Here is a 21586-nt window from a genome sequence, read left to right on the forward strand (position 1 = left end):
CAAGCCACGAATGTAGAAAAAAACCAATGAGCACCACCTCGATTTTTGAGCGGCTTTGGCGTGGTGTTTTTTTTTTGGTTTCGGCTCGTTTTTTCTTCCATTCCGTTGGTTGTTGACTTTTTGCATGTCAAGCTCATAAATCCATATCTCGTCGACAGTTATAAAGCTATCTATAAATGAGGTTTCAGAATTTGCACTGTCAAGTATGTCGAAAGACTTGTTTAACGGTACCATTTTTCAAAAACAAAAAATCAGCTTTATCGGGAAGAGTCGTGCAAGAACGCGTTTCATACCCGAAATATCCACCAAAATCATTCGAACGGGCTCACGAGAGATGTCGAGCTCTCTTGCCTAACGATTTTCAGGCTCCATATTTTCTCCGGTCTTTTTACCACTTGTAGACTTGTGCTTTTGTTGAAACTGAATCATCGTAAGCCTTTTCCCACATTCACAATGATTCTGTACACGAAATTGGTTAATAAAACAAATTCTTTGTTCGACATTTTTATCCATTGTAAAAGTCGCAACACACTACTGAGGTGTATCGGCTGTAAACAAACTGGTTGACAGGTCGTGCTCATATTTGGCACGGTAATTAAGGACAATCCTACCAACTGGGCAAATCTTACAATTTCCGGATGCTTTTTTATCGCAATATATAACTTTTATTTTTTCTACTGTGCTTTATTAATATATCTGATATAAGTGGGGTAACTTCTCTCTGTTCCATCACTAATTCAGTTAAGTCGGTTGCTTGTTCGATTCGCCACTCTCTAAATTTTGTCAAATGGTACAAACGATTTAATTCCAAAAACCCTTAATTATTATTTTAAATACCCTTGTTGCTTTAGTTGAAAAGCGCATAAACGCAAACTAGTGAAATAACTAGTGAAAAGGAACCACACCTAAGCCAATACATTTCCTGTTGGGTATTTAACGAAGTGTATATTTGTACTATGTAAGAGTCTGAAACTATGCGTTACTAGCTAAATGCGCAGCTAGAAAGCAGCGCTTCAAGTGCAAAGAACAAATTCCAATTGATGGCTAACTTTTTTCAGATTCTTACTGCCTGCTATCCAGCAAGAGTGAGCCAAATAAAAACAGCAAAATCCACAAAAAACAAAAATAAATAAAAACACCCATACAATAACAACAAAAATGCACGCAATCTTGTCTGTTTGAGCCAAAAAATTGGTGGCTACCAAGTAAATTTGAAAATTCGATATTTTGTTTATAAATTTTTCGTTGGCGTACGCGTGCCGAATGCATAAACACAGGCGTGTTGTTCCACAAACTGTGCGCAGCACTTTGGCGGCGTTACACAAACAAACATACACATATTGGCAGAAGTGCATATACTATATGCATATATATAACGCTGATATACACATAGATATAAGTATATACATACATATATATGTATATGTATATATATATAAACAATATATACAGACATACATATGTACATATGCAACACAAAAATGGTTTATGCAATTTGCTTGTCGCCGCAACTTTGCATTATTGCTTTTGTTGCGCTGGTCACATTCGCACATACTTACTTGCTTATAAATAACTGTTGTTATTATTGTTTTCAATCAAAATACAATAAAAGCAACAAATCACACTTTTTTACGCCTTTTGGCCCCTCCTCCAACTCTTCTGCATATATTTGCATGTATGTGTGTATGTTTGCTTGTATGTGTGTATATTTGCTTGTGTGTACATCTTTGCTTGTATGTTTGTATGCAGTTGCTTATGTGCTTGTATGCTTGTAAGTAGATCATACCAACTCTTGGCTTCGATTTGAGTTTTATTACAGTCTGCGTTTCATTCAATTTCTATTTTCATGTAAATGCCTGACTTTGTTTATTCGATTTGAGGCTCGGCAAAGAGAATTTGTATTATGTTGCACAGTTGGAGGCGGTTTAACTAACGATTTGCATGCGTGTTGTTGTTGTTATTGTTTATGTTGTGTTTCTTACAATGTTGCAATATAATAAAAATGCATTCCAATGGATTGTGGTGAATGCTGCTCTATGCCCAGCCGCGCGTATTTATATATAACGTATGTTTGGTTATAAATATGCTTGTATTTGTGGAAGCATGTTTATGATGGATCTATGTGACTTGCACAATGTAGTTTATGTTGTCGAAGACAGAAATAGTGAAATTGTTATTGCATACTTGTCGTACAGTCATATTATATACATAAGGGTGGTTCTCAAATGTACCGGAAAAGAAACTTGTATTTTCCTATACACGAAGATTTGTTATATACATACATATATGCATACATATATTTTTATATAATGAGCATTTAAACCTCCAAATAAAATTAAAAGAAAAAAAAACAAGCGAGAACTTTAAGTTTTCTATACAAGAACTTGATATTGGTCGGTCAGTTTGTGTCGCAGCTATGTGAAATAATGGTCCGCTCTAAACAATTTGTTTACTGATTATACAGTTACCCTTCACAATAACTTATGCCAAATTTCTTGAAGATATCTCATCAAATGAGAAAGTTTTTCATACAAAAACTTTTTTGGTTTTGATCAGTCCGTTTGTAAGACAGCTACTTATATGAAATAGTGATCCGATCTGGACAATTTCTTTCGAGATTGTACCATTGGCCTTAGAAATAACCCATGCAAAATTTCGTGAAGATATCTTGACACATACAAATTTTTTTCATACAAAAACTTGATTTTGAGCGGTCAGTTTGTATGGGAGCTATATGAAATAATGAACCGATCTGAACAATTTGTTTCGAGGTTATACCATGTCAAGTTTAGTGAGTATATCTTGTCACACAAAAAAACTTTCTATACAAGAACTTGCTTCTGAACGTTCATGTTTGTCGTAGCAGCTATATACTATACTCGTATTTGTACTATAGGGCTCCGATATCAACGATTCCGACAAACGAGCTGCTATTTGGTGAGAAAAAGATATGGGTCAAGTTTCAGAACGATATCTCAAAAACTGAGGGATTAGATTATCAGACGGACAAACAGACTCAACGAAAATCATAAGTTTTCTCACTCAATATTCATAATCAATGTTCATAATCAATGGTATTCCATCTGTGCAATCATCCTTTTTTTGTCGAATTTAGCTGTACTAAATAAGCATTATCCGCATTTACTTATCTTTAAACGAAATTTGTACATTATTTTTAAGAGAATCATCAATTTTAATTGAAATCTTTAATGCTTACTCGCCACAAGTGTTTACGCAGCTATCACAGCTGATCGCTTGCTGCCCGCTTTAATGTTTATGATTTCATTTTAAATTATTTTGACTGAAACACGAAGAACACCCAGGCATTTTCCGACACTTACGAGCATGTGGGTACATTATGAATAAATTAGAAAGATAAATGTAGCGCGCGAAGATTTAAGCGCTTCAATCTCACTTCAAAGCGTTCGAAATACAGTAATTAGTGCACAAGGTTGAGATTTTTCAAAGCGATTATTATAAGTGATCATTGTGTGTGTTGTATTTGTTTGTATATAGTATGTAGTAGTCATAGAAATGCAAGTAAATTATTTTGTGTTGGAAAATATTAGCTTTTCTTATAGAGACCGCGCACAGAGGCAATGTCTCAGGCGCTTTTTCTTATAATTAAGTGAAAATGGCGAGAAAAATGCATTTGAAATAGCCTCGCGTATAAATGATTTCATTAAAAGTTGAGTCTTTAGGAATTTGACCGAGAATCAGCATCGATTATATGTATGTATGTATATATACATACATACTATATGTGTGTATAATTTTAATTTATAATTTCTGTTTGGTTAACTATTTTTAGGCTTCGGAAATATTTTTTGTTATATATGGATAATTTTTCCAATTTTATTATTGTTTTTTTATTTTTTATTTTTAATTTTATGAATTTTTTGTTTTTAATTTTTATTTTGTTAATTCCTATTTTTGTAATTAATTTTTTTTGTTTTCTATTATATAATATTTCAAAATTTTACTACTGGGCTTTTGGTTACTTTTTTAATTATTATATTTTTTCGATTTTTATAATTTTTTTTTGGAAATTTTTCAATTATTTGCTTTTTGCCTTTTATTATATAATACTACAAAATTTAAAAACTGTTGGCTTTCGGGTTGTTTTTGTTTAAATTTTAAATTTATTATTTTAGTTTTCAATATCGATTATTATAAAAAACTTTTTTTATATTTTTGGAATCTTTTATCAAATTTTTTTTGCCTTCTATTTTGGGTTTCGAATTATTTTTTTAAATTAATTTTTTTTATTTCAATTTTTTCTATCTATTCTATCTTTTTCAGTTTTGTGTTTCGGATTATTTTTTTTTTAACTAATTTTTTTTATTTAATTAATTTAATCAATTTTTTTTTTATTTGGAATTTCTTATTTTATTTTTAATTTTGATTTTCATAAATAAAATTTTTTGTTAAATTCTTTTGTCAATATTTTTTGTCCTTTTATTATATAATAATTCTTTTTTTTGGAATTGCTGGGTTTGTATTTATTTATTTTTTTAATTTAAAATTGTTTTTTTTAATTTAAAATTGTTTTTTTTTTTAATTTAGATTTTCATAATTAAAATTTTTTTGGAATATTTTTCAAGTTTGTTTGCTTTTATTATAAAATTTTCATAATTTTACAATATTTTGGTTTTTTTATGTTAAATTTAATATAATTTTTAACTTTTTTTAATTTTTTAGTAAGTATTTATAAAGTATTTTTTTACCCCTTCTATTTCATTTATATTTACCATTTATTTGTTTATTTTTTTAATGTTTTATAATTTATTATAACTTTTTATGTTATTGTTTTAGTTGTTTTTCGTTATTATAATAAATTTCCTTTATCAATTTGTTTTTTTTTTGCTTTCTGTTATACAATATTTCAAGTCAATGCACGGATTCCGTTGCTATCACATAATCTCTTGTGTGGCATAAAGTGCAATATCAGTGACCACACAGGGAATACCATTTATCAACGTAGACTGCCTGACCGAACATGCAGTCACAGTGTAATCTGATTAACATAAATAACAAATATACACACGCACTGACATAGCTGTCGGCGTTGATAATTGTAATAATCACTGAAATTATGGCTCATGCTACGCTTGTCGCTTATCAGCTGAGGGAAATTATTCGGAAAGTACAAAAACAAAATTAAATTAAAACAGCTACCGCATTAGAACATACTTGTACATACATACTGACATTCATACATATACACATTTGTACACACATATGTATGTATGTATATAGTGTCTCTATGACTACTCACAAAACCACCTACCATACCACACCAAGCCCGCCAACCACTTAACAACAAGAAATTATGAACTTTTTTCGGTGCTTTATCGGTCACTGCCGCTTTATAAACACTATTATGTTGGTGTAGTTGTTTATGTGTGGAAGCCCGCATATTCCTTTCGAGCATGCGCAACACCATTATTGTTGCTGCCACTGGGTTTACTTGGTTTTGTTGCCTAAGGCGATCAATTTCCTCCAATTTCACGGTCTTGTGTACTTTGATAAAACTTATGTAACTTATGTGCGTACTTATCTAAGTTGGTGGGCCCGAAAAACAGGTGCACTATGCCGGTGAGTGTTTGTGGCAAATGTTGGTACCATTATCAGCAAGTTTAATGTCATTGTCGCGTCAGCAGTTCTGCTTTACACAGAGAGAAATTGAAGTAGATTTTTTTATTTTTTTCTGTTGGCTTTAAAAAAAATGGTGGTTTCTAGTAGCAGCGCTCCGAGAAACAATTTTAGAAGCTTTATACATTCATTGGGAACTTTGAATGACTACTTAATAGCATTGATAATAACTGACGCATATGCGCAAAAAAAAATATGCAAAAAATAATAATAATGATATATAAATATTGCAAAAAAATGCATTCACGGCAGTAAAGTGACAGCTCGTCAGCCGATCTTTACCAGTAGCGCCATCTAGGTGCAGCCCAGTACATGTTTTCAATTTTCGGTATCATATGTTTGTCCGAATTTCGTTGAGCTCGCCGTTTATGTCGATTATTTATAGAGCGGCATTTTCAAAAACAGGCCGTCGTTTTCCATAGATGAATTGTGAAAGTAAACTTTTATAGTCTTCTTGGACTTGATCCTAGTTTCCGACATTGTTTCACGAGTAGTTAGCTCGACATTCGCTTAAGACTCCAAAGCATTAGCAGTTAGAAATACAAAAAAAAAAACTTAACGAAAATGAGGTGGCAGCTCGTCAAAAACAGTTGATTGTTACAGGGCGTCTAGCTGAAACCAAGTACAACTCGCAAACTTTCGAGGACAAAAAAAGGAGAGTCATGGAGATAGGTTCTTGAACAGAATTTTAAAAGGCAACTGGTGCAATTAAGGCCGCCGCTTTCCAAAGATAAATTGACTTCTCGACAATACAATGGAAGTTTTCCGGGGCAGTTTTGCTTATCAGCATAGTCCGTAGGTATACCTAATAAAGTAAGGTTAGTCGGGTAGGCGGCCAATAAGTCATGCATAGACCCTTTGTGATCCTTTGCGATACCAAATGGAGTGAGCACTAGGTCCATGAAGAGTAATCATCTTTTAAGATGCCTGCGCTTGACGAGAGATTTAACATACTCTGTGGCCTCACTATCGACATCTCTTCCACTGTATCATACCGGGGGACCCCAGGTTGTTACAATGTAAGGCAGTACAGAACAAGTGTACAAGAGATGATCCATTGTTTCCCTTTTGAATTGCTCCAAACATATCCTGCATCCTGCTTCAGACAGTGGACAGGTAGTATTTCGATCATGTTCCTACAGTATCTTCCGATCTACCGTTTTACACATGGCTATTACAGTTTTGCACCAAGGTAGCTCTTTCCATTGGCTTTGATTTTCATGCTTCTGTCTAGATCGTCGGAAGAAAAACGAATAGGTGTTACAATGTTAATCACGTTTTCGGGTGTTAACCGAACACCGTTCTTGGCAATCTCGTCATTGCCCTCGATGCCTTTGTAACCTGGTAGAAGTGAAGTTGCTTGCTTCTGGCTGGACTTTCCACTGCTGGCCTGCTTCCAAAGTCACTTCTGGCCAATATGCGCTACTGTCTACGTAGATGTTGGCTCTGGTATTGCCTGCAGGTGCATTACAGGCCCTCTCCGCGGCTTTCGCAATAGCAGAGGTGTCAAGTGTTGACTTGCGTGTTTTTCATGGATGAAATAGAATTTTAAGTTGAGATCTGCGATGCGAAATGGATCTTTAAACCGAGTTTAAGCAAATACTGAGTGAAGGAATTTTCAATCTACTTTTTGCTCTCTTTTTATAAACCAGTTCCCAGCTTGTCAAGAGAACAGCTGTAAATGATATCGCGTTGAGCAACTAAAACATTTTTATGAACTTACAATACTTATTTTCACTTAAATTTAATTGTTGTTGTTTAAATTTGTACAAAAACCTAAAAGCTGTAGAAAGCTAAACTAAAACAAAGAGTAAGGCGGCAAGCGGATTTCTGCAAGCGCAGCGTTCGTTAATGCGAAATTAATCCGCGAAAAGCAACATTTGCAGGGAGTTGCAAAAAATTTAAGTGCAAATTATGTAATCGGCTGAAAGCCGGCTTGACGGCGGCGGAGAGCAAAACAAGTGGGCATTACACAAGCGCAACGCAGGGGGATAAATACGCCAAAAATAAAAATACATTAACAGAAAAAACATGAGTAAGAGCAATCTCAGCAACAAATGTAAATCCCAAAAGCAATTCAGCGCGCCACACCGCCGCGCGCAGGTGCAGTAACAGCCACCGCCGTTGCTGGTGATGCTGCCACGAAACGATTGTCCAACTGCCTGACTGACTTACTGACAGCAAAGTTAATGCAAAGCCGACTGCATGCAATGATTTGACGCGCAAATAAGCGAGCCGCGCGCATGGAAGAATGTCTGCGGAGAGTGGCGCGCTGGCGGCAGCGGCTTGGTGACTGCGGTTTTTCGTGCAAAACTTTTCGTTTGCGGCGCATTGATGAGTGTGTGTGAGTGTGAGGGCGCCTGTCATCAGCAGATGATTGCGGTGCACTGCCGGTGGCGGCTGTAGCAGCTTTGGCACTTCACAGACGTGCGCACACTACTGCAGGCATATGTATGTATTATATATGTGTGTGTGTGGTTCGTGTGAATTGCAGTTTTTGATAAATTTTGTCTTTTTCGCTGTGAGCGCCGTGTTTTGTGCGCTGTAAATTCACCGCTGTTGCTCTTGCGGTTTCGTTGGTCTGCGGTGTTTTTGCAGCGGTAGCGGCAGCGGAGGCATCAACAACATCAGCGCCAGCGCTGTAGCTGTGGTTTAATAACGCTAATGTCATTTCAATTAAATTGACAAAGAATGATTAAATGTTTATGAATACACTCATACATTTATATGTGTGTATATGTATGTGTTTGCGCGCGCCTAATTGATTAATTGACTGACTGCCTGACAGACTAACTGAATTTTTTCATTGCAATGACAGCTAACTGTCTAACCAACTCGCACCGACAGCTGACCAACTGTCCGACTTGCTGATTGTCCGCGTGACTGCATTTCCATTTAAGCGTTGTTAGTGTTGGTGATCGCCTCCGCATTTGATTATCCCAGCGCGCACATGCACTGGCCAAACACACAGTAATATATGATGTGTTGTATAGCGGTTTTCACGTGTTTGTTTGTGTGTGTGCCGGAGTGTGGGACTTTTTTCATTGAATTCCAAATGAATGGCATTGCAAATCGCCAGCTGCAGCTGCACTTTTAATTAAACTCTTTCGCACCAGCCATTAATGCCATGCGATTCTTGGTTAGACCGTAGTCTGCCTGTGTGTGGGCATATACATATGCATTTGTGTGCGTCTGTTTAGTTTTGTTGATTTATTTTGCTTATTACTTGCAATTTAATTAAATTATCAATGTTTTGCGTTTGAATTTTCAATTTAATAAATTATAGTTTTAGTTATGTGCCGCCGTTTGAGTGGCAGCCGATTATGTGGGCAATGCATCTCCATTAAAAATATTAAAGAAATATAAAATAACAGGATTTTTTTTTTTAATTTTAATTGAATGATATTTTTAGTAAATATATACATATTTAAAAAGAACAAGATCTTTATATTTTTTTATTTATTGAAATGTAATTATTTTATTATATAATAATTTTTATGTTTTTTAGTAAATATAGTATAAGATATTAAATTTTAATTAAATAATATTTTTAGCATGTATATTATATATATATTATTTTTATGTATTAAAAAAAATATTTTAAAAATTGAACACTATATATTTTTATTTTTATATTTTAGTTTAATTTTTATAATTAAATCAAATATTTTGTTTAGTTTCGGAGTAAATATTTTTTACATTTTCTTTTATTTATAATTGTTTTTTGTTCCAATTTATTGAATTAGATATTTTTTTAATCTAAATTAACTGATTTATATTTTTATAATACTATTTTTGTTTTCTTTGTAGTAAAAGAAGTTCTACAAGGATAATATTTTTCTTAAGCAAATACTAAAAAAATCTTTGTTTTTAAATAACTAAAATATTTTTTATATATAATATATTTAGATATATTTATTTTAATCATATTATTAATATTTTTATGATGTTTTATGTAAATTAATAAATATGTAACACGAGACATATCTTTTAAAATAATACAATATTTTTTTTTAATGAGTTTTAATTTTGTTTAATTATTATTTTTTATTTAATTATTACCTTTCAATTATAATTTTTTAAATTTATTTGTGTTATTATTTTTAATTATTAATTTAAAAAAAATTTATGCAGCATTTTTTATTATGCAATAATTATTAAAAAAAGTATTTTTTTTAACAAAACGTTATTTACAGTGTCTTTACACACTCACCCCGGCACTTGCCACTTTCATTACTTGACAGCCTGAATATCGTATAACACACATATGCACACATATATGTACATATACATACATATATGTACTTCCATACAAAAATACATACATATATGTATACAAATGCTAACTACAACCGTTATGAGATCAACACGTCCAACAACATTGTATTTATGCAGAACTGGCTTGCATAATGCAGCCAAAGCCGCTCTCAGAAAATGGTGTAGAGGAGAGCATGGTGCGGAAAGTGCTGGCAGCTGCGTTGATGCGCCTTGGTCGGTGTCGGTCATAAAGATGAGCTTTTGGCATTCTCAGAATTTTTTAATTTGTACGGCTAAAACTGGGAAAGTAAAAAAAAATCTAAAAATAGCATTTCAACAATTCTACACACATTCATATACATACATATGTGTGTAGATACAAATTTGTATACAGATTATTAATCTCGCTTACTTTGTTACATAATTATGTTGTTCTGGTATTATATTCAGTACAAACTGGCCGGTAATAATTTATATCTAAAAATTCTGAAGTAGAAACGGACTACTCTGCAAAACCCTATTTGGAAACTAATACTTTTCGGGCTACAAATGAACTAGTTCAAAATAAACCAGACTTTTAGCAAGAAAATAGGAGTTTTTGGAATTGCTAAATTTATTTTCACTTAACACTTACTTAATTTAAGTCTTGATTTTGGGTTCGCATTTGAGCTAGTTTCTTTTTTAACTAGTATGAAACTAGTAATTTTTTGAAATTTGGATTCAAGCGATTGCAACTTTAGCGGCACATCACCATGTAAAATATAGCAGTTGTTGGTTTGTCAAAAAGATACGAGATTTAGTAGTTGAGCTTGGCTTCATATGATCTCCTTCTATGTTTTATTTTAACCGACGGGTTTTTGGGAAAATAATATTATAAAATGGCAATAAAGGCTATTCCGTATTAGTATATAACAAAACAAATTAAAAAGTCCAATAAAAGACATATTAAAACCAAGTTACTTAACCACTGAAGAGCCTGCGTAATTATATATACATACATATATAAGTAGTATACAAAGCAACACTAAACTCCATTAGAAATTTTAGGTATATATTTACCTAAATACATTTAATATACCATTTGCCCATTCGTTTTACTACCAAAAATACTCTTAGAAGGGCTGCATGTATTTACTCTGCATTATTTACATACACACTTGTATATTGTATATATACACACATACATAAATAAGTGTCTCAAGAACGGTTCAAAAAGCATTTCAAGTAGCTGGCTGTCAACTGTTGACGTTGTTGATGAAAATTTACCGTTTCTTGTTAACTTTTTCATTGTTTTTGCAGCAGCTGTATTTCCTATTTCTTTTGTATCTCTCGAAAGACTGAAACAATAAAAACTAAGAAAAGTGTAAAGATGGAAAAGAGTATAACAGCTGCTTTGAGTTGACTTAGATCAAATATAAAGTCATTTACAAAGCAAGCATACAGCTTTGGTTAGCTTATTAGAAACGATAATCGTCAAGTGGTTGTATTAATGTAATTCTATTAATGTAAATGTATATGTAAATGATGTGTAATTTATACAATTATTAATACCCCTAAGCCAAATTATTTATTATAACTTTTGACATCATTAATGGGCAACAACGTCAACTTGAGTAATAGATTTCCATTTTATGCAACAAATTTAGGGTGTCTGTCGCTCAAAACCGACATTCGGTGAATTGAGGTTGGGATCACGGACTTTTAATTCTCTGAGAATCGATAACCAAAAATATATCCGAAAGAAAAAGCTTTTTAAAGCAATTTACTGTAATAATTTTTTTCATCAGCTAATTTAGCAATTAGTTATCAATTAAGACTTCAATTCATGTCGATGAACATACATATCTGCAATAAAAATGCTTCTTAAAGCAATTCATGAACATATTTTGGATCATCAGCTAATTGAGTAATTAGTACGCAATTAGGACCTTAATTGGTATCGACAAACATACATATGTATACATATATGAAATAAAAGAGCTTCTAACATTGCATTAATTTTCATCGTCAGTTAATTGTTCAATTAGTACTCAATTAAGACATTAATTTATATCGTTGAACATACATATTTCAGCAATCAAAGTGCATCTTACAACCATTCATTATAATATTTTTGAATATCAGCTAATTGAGCGCTTAATTAAGACATTAATTGATATCGATAAGTGCCATTGCGGGTATTGTAAGCAAACAATTTACCTATTTTCTGTAATTTTGGACTTATAAAGCTACATATAAGTTAGCTTTGCGAAAATACGTGAAACAACAGCTTAATTGAGTCAATTAATAAGTTATTTGCAATAATTAGTACTAATTGACTCAATTAAGCTGCTGTTTGAACTTTAAGATTGATATATGCGAAAATACTTGAAACAACAGCTTAATTGAGTTTAATTAACAAGTTATATACAATAATTAATACTAATTGACTCAATTAAGCTGATGTTTCAAGAATTTTCGCACATAATCGCATTGTAATCTATTTATAGTATTTACTTTGCATAAATGCTTAAAACAGCAACTTAATTGACTCAATTAGTATTAACTCTTTTAGTTAACTTTTTAATTGACTCAATTAAGGTGATATTCATAATTTCGCTGACTAAATTCAGGGCTATTTAAAGATACTCGTGCGATTGATATGTATGTTTAATGAGAACATATCAATATTAATTTTTGGTGCATAATTTATAGGTTCATTTATCTATTAATTATCTAATATCTGCTAAAAGTGTATGGTTTTTCTAAGCAAACTTCAAACAGATCTATCAGATATTAATTTTGAAATATATATGGAAATATTTTTGTCCAAGAAATAAGATAAAAATGAGTACATTCAAGGGACCAGCGCCAATAAACCTACACCGAAAGTATTGAAGAATTTAGCGCAATTAGAAGGGCAATTGTCTTCATTAACGCCAGCAATATGCATTAATTTATATAACTTAGTTCTACTGTTAGGTTCTATAATAAAATTACTGATTTAGAATACCTGTTAATGCCATATAAGCCACGTTTATACAAGAATGTAAGCTCCACCTTTAAGCCAGTGTCAAATTAAGGTTTCCATCGAGTAAATTAAATTGCAATAAAGCAAATGACTATAATTAATGCCATACTAACTGCTACCAATTTTGTCTTTTACAATTGCAGATCAAGCTACTTTCAAGAAACAACTTTAACAAGAACAAAAACAACAACATATAAGCCGTTTCAACGAGTTTGCGACGCTGCCGCAATATATGAAATATTTAAATGAGCTGCAACAACAACGGCGTGCAGTTATAGCGACACCGCAGCTAACGAACACATGCCATGATCACCAGAATACAAGCAGCAGCAACCAGAGTAATAACAACAACACATACATGTAACGGATCTAAGTCAAGAGCAATGCAACATCACACGAAAACAGCAAATTCAACGACCATAACAACAACGACAACAATAGCTGGTCAGATGCAGAAACACATGACAACAAACACGCTGGACGCTACGACGATGATAGCGGCAACGGCGACGATGAGGGCAAGGCGCGCTGCAACAACATGGCGACGTTGTAGCATGGCCGCTTTGCAGGTGTTAGTGCTTGTGTGCGCCTTGCCACCGCCCTTGCAACCGTTGCGCTTGTCGACGCAGCGCTGGGCGGGCGCCGTCGAGGCGTTGCCGATTACGTCGAAGCCCATCGAGGGCACCGCTGAAAATCTGGCCTGGCAGGAGTGGCTCATGTTGCCAGCCGAACAGAAGCAGTTGGAGAAATCGCGTAAAGTCACACCGAAATCGATATTTTCGCTGCCGTTTCGCGACTGTCCGCCCGGCCATCAGCTCTTCCAGTCACGCTGCATACCAACCGTGAACATCAATCAGAGCGACTTGCTGACACAGCAGGTGTTGGGCTTGTTCGGCGGCAGCAATGCGGGCGCAGCGGGAGCCGACACAGCATACGAAATCGATTACGGTGACGAGGAGTACGATTTGGGTTTGGGTGAAGGTGAACCGGTGATGATGTACGAAACGCCGCCGCAGCCCTTCAACGGTGGCCTTGTTGTGGGCGCAAGCAACACACAGCAACCGCCGGCGCGTGATGAGCCGTTGAAATTCAATCTGTTTCAGCAAAAATTTCCAACCAACGATTATGAAGCGGATATAAGCACTGGCGCGATGGAGGGCAGCGGCGCCGCACGACCATTGACTGAATTGCTGGCCGCGAATGGTTCGAAAGGTGAGCGCGCTGGCGTGGCCGGCAATGACAATGATGTTGGCGCAACACTTTTCAACTCAACACAGTTTTTGGATGCGGTACAAGGATTTTTTCAGCGCAATGTTGCAACGGCGCAGAGCGAAAGCAATGCAACAATAGCTGCCGAGACCGGGAGTAATGCCAACATCACGGACCACAATACGCGCGCGGTGAATGGCAGTCAAGTGCTGGCTGATTTGTCTGCGGCCGACAGCAATGTGCCAGCATTCTCAGACGGCGATATCGATGCGATTATATTGCCAGCCGTGGGCGCAGGCACCACTGCAAAAACGATTGGTGGTTATGCTGGTGGCGACCTTGAACCGCAGCGCATATCACTGTTCAAGGATGACAGCAGTGTACACCTGGTTACAACGGTAATTGCGCAGGCAGCCAGTGTTGACCGCGCAGGTGGCGCGGAGGAGGACGCAGTGGCGGGCGATTTGGTGGCAGCGGCGCAACAACAAGAGAACAGCATAGCGCACTTTTTACGCGCCGATGCACTCTTGCCCTTGAGCAGTGTAGCGCCTTACATTACCACAACAACAACAACTACGGCAACAACGCCATATACACATGATGCCGGTCATGCACCAAAAACGTCGTCAATGAGCGCCAAAGATGAGCACCCACGCAGCGTGACGGCGCTAAAGGCGTCGACGGCAGCAAACGATACCGACGCACAGGAGACGAGTTTTATAACCACAACCGAGCCCGAGGGCACTACAAACTTTCAAATCGACGAAACTACCGTGATAGAGGCGCAAGATGCTGACGCCGTGGCCGCGGAGAGTAACCTCTCGCTTTTGCAGACCATTGCACAGCAACAACAATTGGAGCTTGAAAAATCGAAAGCTACGGCTGTTGAAGATGTGCCGTCAACCACGCTGGTGACGGGCACAGTCGAAGATGAGACGACAGTTGCTGGCGACAAGACAACAACGCAAACTGAGACAATAATTAACGAAACAACAACAACAACAACACTACAAAATGCGTCCGAAGAGAGCGCAGAAACAGCAGATACGACCGTACAACCGTTACCCAGTGCAGATGTAGTGTCAGGCGCAACAACGACGCCGCAAGCAAACTCAGCTAGCACATACCGGTTTCGCCACACCCCTACCGTCGCCACCGCAGCCGTTACTCCCATCCAGTTACCTGCGCGCAGCAACGCTGCGGATAAACAAGTCCCCAGTCTTGTCACCACAGTTGTACCGCAGACCGTGGAGATACTTGCGGGTGAGGAGGCGACGACGCGTGTCAGCGCCGACAGCGCGCTGGTGAATGATGTGCCGAGGAGTGGCAACAACACCGACAATGATGATTTGGTGAATGTTGTCGCCGCCAGCATCAACAGCGACACCGATAATGACAGCAATAAGTATAAAAATGTCGCGGCGCACAATCACAATCGGCCTGCGGAGGCCGCGTCAGTGACGCGCGACGTAAATATCGCGCAAGAATTGCGAATGATTAATGAATTGGTGAAGGGCAATCGACAGGCGAGCGCGACAAAAATGGCAGCTACAAAGACAACAGAAACTGCAGCAACAACAACAACAGCAACAACAATACAAAGTACAACCATTTCAACGCCGCCAAGCGCAAACGCGCCTGTTGAGGAGGTGCAGAAAGTCGCAAGCGCGGCAGATTATGATCAGCATGGCAGCGCGAGTGGCGCGGAAGCGGTTGAGCTGGGTGAAGACGTTGACGCGACGACTACAACAGCAGCAGAAACAGCTACACAAGTGGCTGATGCGTCCGCATTGAACGAGTCTTCGTTGCCTGCGGAGAGCAGTAGCGAAACCGTTGCAACAACAACAATGCCAGAAACCGCACAATTACTCTCGTTGACTAAAATGGAAAGTGCAAATCAAAGTGCCGAGTCTGCCACAGCAGAAAACGCGCTACTTAGCGAATCGTCAAGCAAGAAGCGCGCCGGAGTCGAGATTCATACGAGCGCAGAACCCGACTTTGAGACCGAGGCCACGGCGACAAACACAGAATTTATGGCCGCTACAACGCTTTGGTCGCGGATTATGCCCATCTTTGGGTTTGGTGGCAGCACCGTCGTTGCAGAAGCAAATGCACCGGCAGTAACCACGCCAACAACAACAACAACCACAACAACAGAGGTCACGGAGCACACACCAGTCGGTAGTATTAGTAGTAATAGTAGCAGTATCAGTAGTAGTAGCAAAAGTAAAAATAGTTTAAGTGAAAAAAGTAGCAGTATGGAGAAAAACAACAATAACAACAATATAATAAATAACCAAAAGAGCGATTTCGATACGCCCAGTCGTCGGAATAGCAAAATTATACGAATCGATCATTTTAGTGATAAAAGCGTAGCGGCAGCAACAGCAGCAACAACAACAAACGCACTTGAAGATACAGCAGCTACAATAACAAAAACAACAGATGACTTCGTCATTGTGCCGGAAGAGCACGAACCCATGGAGCAGTCGGCCTACTGGTGGTTGCCCGCCAATTGGCGTCTCAATCGCGGCACGACGACCGAAGAGCAACCGCTGCTCTTTCGCTTGTGGTCAGCCTTTCCCGAAAGCCAAATGAAAACCAAAGTTAGAACATAATAATCCCAGTTTGTTGCTTCCCACAGCAATGTCCACTCGTATGGCATGTCTCGCATGCACGTACGAAACGAAGGAGATTGTGGGTAAGGAAATTGGCGCAAAGTATTGGGTTTAGTCAAATTTTTAAATGCTTCGGAGCTTTAAAAGCTGCCGAAAATTGGAGTCGTGAGAAATCGGGCCAAGCTGACATTAAATGGGGCGGGGTTAGTTTTTCCCAAGAGCACTCGTACAAATTACATACACAAACCGCTAGATAAACAACAACAATAACAAAGAGATAATTAACTTAACGCTTAGTGAAATAGAGACCAATGCAATGAACGTGAAAAAATAGAAAAATTTTTAATAGCTAAATACAGTTAAACTTGTAGTAGACAAATTTTACGAGCGCGCGCGGAGAGGGAATATTAGAAAAAGCATATGTACATATATGGGAAATAGGCAGCGCCAAAGAATGTGCGCAGAAGTTGGGAGATTCATTGTAGCGCAGAAAATGATAAAAAGTATGAAAGCTCAGACAAAAGCAAGCATGGGAGTTAGTCCGCACGAAGTGTCTGAAAGCTTTGTAGGCATGGCGGTAAAACATTTGTTCATTACTTAAATTCAAAGTACATTTGCGAACCACGCTTCTCTGGCACTCTAGCGCAAGTAAAAGTTCAAAAAGCGCTTTGGGATGTGCCTGCGAAAAGTGTAAGCTCTAAGATTACGTAATTTACAGATTGCGTGGTGTGCAACACTTTAAGTAAACGTTAAAAGCTTATGTTTACTCAAAATTCATTTAAAATCATAAAATTCTGTAGAAAAATTAAAAGCTTTCATTACATAATTGGCAGCTGGAGTAATAGCGAAAGCTGCTAAAAGCGCTTCGCACTTTTTGTGTGAAAATTTAAGCGCTTCAAATGATTGTAGTGCAATGACTGGCAAATTTTTGAACCATCGTGGGAAAGCTTCATTAAAATATGGAAGCTTTACTTAAACATGAAAGCTCCCATTTACAAAGCTTTATTGTTTTTGGGAAATGCCTCTTTAAAGTGTAGAAACACAAATAGGCGTAGTAAAACTTTACGCAAACTAAAAGAGCTTAAAGCTACTAACGTAACAGAGCTTTCTACGCACTTTATTCAGATTACTAAAAGATTTTTTATATGAAAAATTAGTTTCGTCAACACCAAAGTTGCCGTTGCCGTTGCCACGCAAATGTCGGAATTGTGAAATTCGCACTAAAGTCGAGCTTGTCGGATAAGCCTGAAAGCAGGAATGAAAAAAGTAGTAAGCAGAAAAGGAACTACGCAAAATATGTATTGCCATTAAACAAAAACAAAAAAAATATTAAAAAAAAAATAATTGTGCTGATGTTCTCTTGTATGTATTAAATATTAAGCCATTGTTGCTGTTGTTATTGTATTGTTTTTGTTGCTGCTGTTATATAGATTTTCGTTTTACATTACATATACTACAACACACACATATAATAAAATTAATAACTCATTAAAAATATCCCCTTTGTATTTGTTGTATTAAATATAAGTAACGTACATAGTACCTAACAGTGTTATTGTTGTTGTTGCTGCTGCTGCTGCTATGGTTTCACGAGTAGTTAAGCTCACACATACAATTTTAAGTACACACATACAACAACAACATGCATACAAGAACAAAATAAAATATAACGGTTTTTTATGAAACTGCACGCATTTCGTATGAGGTCATTCGCCGTTTTGCTTGGCTCCGAAATTATTTCGGAAAATTTCCAAATGATTTAAAGATCGTAAAACACTTACGAAAACAATATGTGAACCATATTATGTGTTTCTGCCATGCAAATTTGTATGCAAGTACTTTTATGTGTATGTATTTATATTTATTGATATTAGGGTGGTACTAAAAAATTTTAAATTAGTGATATTTTGCAATATCTAATCCCTAACCTGTAATATTGGCGTTATTATATTAACATTTTGTTCCTAATCGGAGGGGATTAAGGTCGGTACACCGCAGAGGTATCATAGTTAACATTTTCTCTGGAGGCCCAAAAACTTTTTTGTCATTTATTGGGCTGCCGAAGTGTACCACATTTTAATTTAAACTTACATTACATTAGGGTGAACTTAAAAAATTATAGAAATTCACCTGAAAATGTTTATCAACATATAAGGACTACCCTAATATGTATATAAATTTTTTCATCTTGTAAAAGAGCTAAACGATGTCAGCTAGGGGTGAGCTTTAAAAATTACAGAAATTTACGTAAACTGTTGCTTTTTGTGGATCAAGAGACCACCCTAATTTCTATAACTGTAATAATTCATGTTGAGAGGGGATTAACTAAGGCAAATAAATGTGAAATTTTACAAAAATTTATGTAAAATATTTTTTCCACATATACATAAGGACCACCCTAATTTATATATTTATTAATTTTTCATAAAGACTAAACGATGTTTCGTAAGGATGAGCTTTCAAAAATCACAGAAATTTACGTAAATAGCGGTTTTTTCTAGATTTATTGACTACTTTAATATGTATAACTGTTTTCTTCTAAAATAAGGGACCACCCTAATTAATATAACTGTGATTATACATATTGTACAAGACTTTATTGTGCAGAATTCTCCGCAATCCGATTTAAAAATAATGTTTCACATATTAGAACCACCCTAATAAGTGTTCAATTTTGTGAATTTCACAATAATCAAAGTCCAAAAACCACAATCAAAGTCAAAATGTCCCAAAATCTTCCAACATCTTTTTAAATTGTTTCTTCCGTATTTAAGTACGCCCCTAATATACATAAGATAGGCTTGTGCTCATGTACCAGGCATTTAAAATGCCGAACGCCAGCATCAATTCGCTTATTACACATACACCCACACCCACAGCACATATACTTGATTGCCTGCGTGTATTTCCTTGTTTTGCGTTCTTTATCAATAATCGTTGCCTGCGCGACAGTGACACAAAACGGCGAATGCCATTGCAATATTTACCAAATGTGATGTAATGCAAAGTATAATCGAAAATTTATTTGTGTTAAGTAAACACATGTGTTTTTTTAATTTTAAATGAAAATAAATAATTTTTTTTTATGTAATTATTTATACAATTTACTATGTAAGTTTGTATGTATTAATTTTAAGTGAATATCTATATATATTATATACTTGTACATTTATTTAACTAGCATTATAAGATCTATTATGTATTATAACAATATTCTGTGTATAAAAATAACTGTAAATGTCAAGTTTTAAGCGATATTTCTATAACTAAGTAGCAAACAACACAATTAAGTCCAACATTTAGCTTGTGCCCGAACTATTTTTATTTTTGTGTAAATCTAATAAGCCCTTAAAATGTGTGTATATATCAACTAATAATTCAAAATGGCCCAATTCAATGGGAAAACTCGGCGTATTTGTATGTGTAAGAGCTACGAAAGTTGTACTAAAGTAATATTTATTAAGCGGAAATACGCAGTATTTAAGTCAGTCCAATATAACTGTTATCTATGAAAATATGTGTGTAGATTATTTTATTGCATGATACATCACAATTTGTTAAAAAATAATAATAATAATGGCAAAAAAATCATTGCAATTACAATGAGAGCTTACAAACTTTATTAAGCGAGTTTTCGAAACTTAACCGAGAGGCAATTCCTATATTGATTAGGAATATTATACCCCTTCTTCTTCTTAATTGGCGTAGACACCGCTTAGGCGATTATAGCCGAGTTAACAACAGCGCGCCAGTCGTTTTATGTTATACCACTAGGAACATGTTTTATGTGGCTTAGCAAGTCCAACAACCTAAAATGATGATGAATAAACTTCAAACTCATAAACCAAATAAAGTAAAATTTTGATTTAAGGCGGGAGCTTTGAAGAAACTGAAAGCGAAAAAATAAGAAATTAAAAAAGCCTTAAATAATGGCGGAGCTTTAAGTGCAAGTTTAGAAGAAAGTGAAAGCTTTTCGGCTTAATAATGTCGGAGGTTTAAGTGAAAGCCTAGAAGAAAGTGAAAACTTCTCAGAATTAAAATTTAAGCTTTAAATAATTTCAGAGCTTTATGTTAAAGTTGAGAAAAAAATAAAAGCTCAAACAATAGAGAAAACTTTAAACATTTTTAAGGCTTTAAACAAAGTTTAATCGTACAACAAAGCAGAAGTTCAAAATAAGGCTTTTATGAATGTTGCCAACAAAACGAAAAAATTTAAAAAATTTTAAAGCCTTGTCAAAGCCAAAATAACAAACATAATAAAAGTGTTAAAAATGGCAGATTAAACCCAAAGCTTTTAAAAGTTGAAAAAATTACCGATAAAAGCTAAAACGTTTACAAGGTTGACAAAAACACTAAGAAAGTGAAAGCTTAGATCAAAGCGCGAACATTAAACCAAGAAAAACTGTAAAAGAAAAGTTCGAATTTGAAATAAGGCTAATGTTAACAAATGTTGGAAACAAAGTGGAAGCTTTGGAAAAAGGAAAGCTTATTTAGAGCTATTGGTTAAATGTAAGGTTATGCAAAGCGAGATCTTTAGACAACACGACAAGATGAAAGCTTGGGTGAAGTGAAAGCTTTGGTGATGTGAAAGCTTTGATGAAGTGAAAGCTTATGTAGGCGAAAATTTTTGACAAATTTAAATTGGGCTTTCAAACGTCATATGTTAAAATGAAGCCTCAAAAATAAAGGAAAAGCTTGACACAAAATTATATACTTAATAGAGTGAGAGCTTAAAGGAAAATGAAAAAAAGGAAACTTGTACCAAAGTGCTTGTCTCTAATAAGTCAACAACTCAAAGTATATACGAGACAGTCGAGACAATGTAAAAGCTTAGAAC

General features: G+C 35.6%; 2 protein-coding genes across 3 annotated transcripts in view; one reads left to right on the forward strand and one right to left on the reverse strand.

The window, feature by feature from the left end:
- The window catches only part of LOC120773679 (protein folded gastrulation), a 90286-nt gene extending 72210 nt beyond the window's left edge, over nucleotides 1-18076 (forward strand). For both annotated transcript variants that reach the window (XM_040102710.1, XM_040102711.1), the window contains exon 3: nucleotides 13066-18076. In XM_040102710.1, coding sequence (XP_039958644.1) covers nucleotides 13228-16749 — 3522 coding nt within the window. In that variant the 5' untranslated portion in view covers nucleotides 13066-13227 and the 3' untranslated portion in view covers nucleotides 16750-18076. The remainder of the gene's footprint in view (nucleotides 1-13065) is intronic.
- The window catches only part of LOC120774603, a 439267-nt gene that overhangs the window by 110087 nt on the left and 307594 nt on the right, over nucleotides 1-21586 (reverse strand). The gene's annotated exons all lie outside the window — the stretch shown is intronic.

The sequence above is a fragment of the Bactrocera tryoni genome, chromosome 4 (genome assembly GCF_016617805.1).
Source record: "Bactrocera tryoni isolate S06 chromosome 4, CSIRO_BtryS06_freeze2, whole genome shotgun sequence".
NCBI classification, from domain to species: domain Eukaryota; kingdom Metazoa; phylum Arthropoda; class Insecta; order Diptera; family Tephritidae; genus Bactrocera; species Bactrocera tryoni.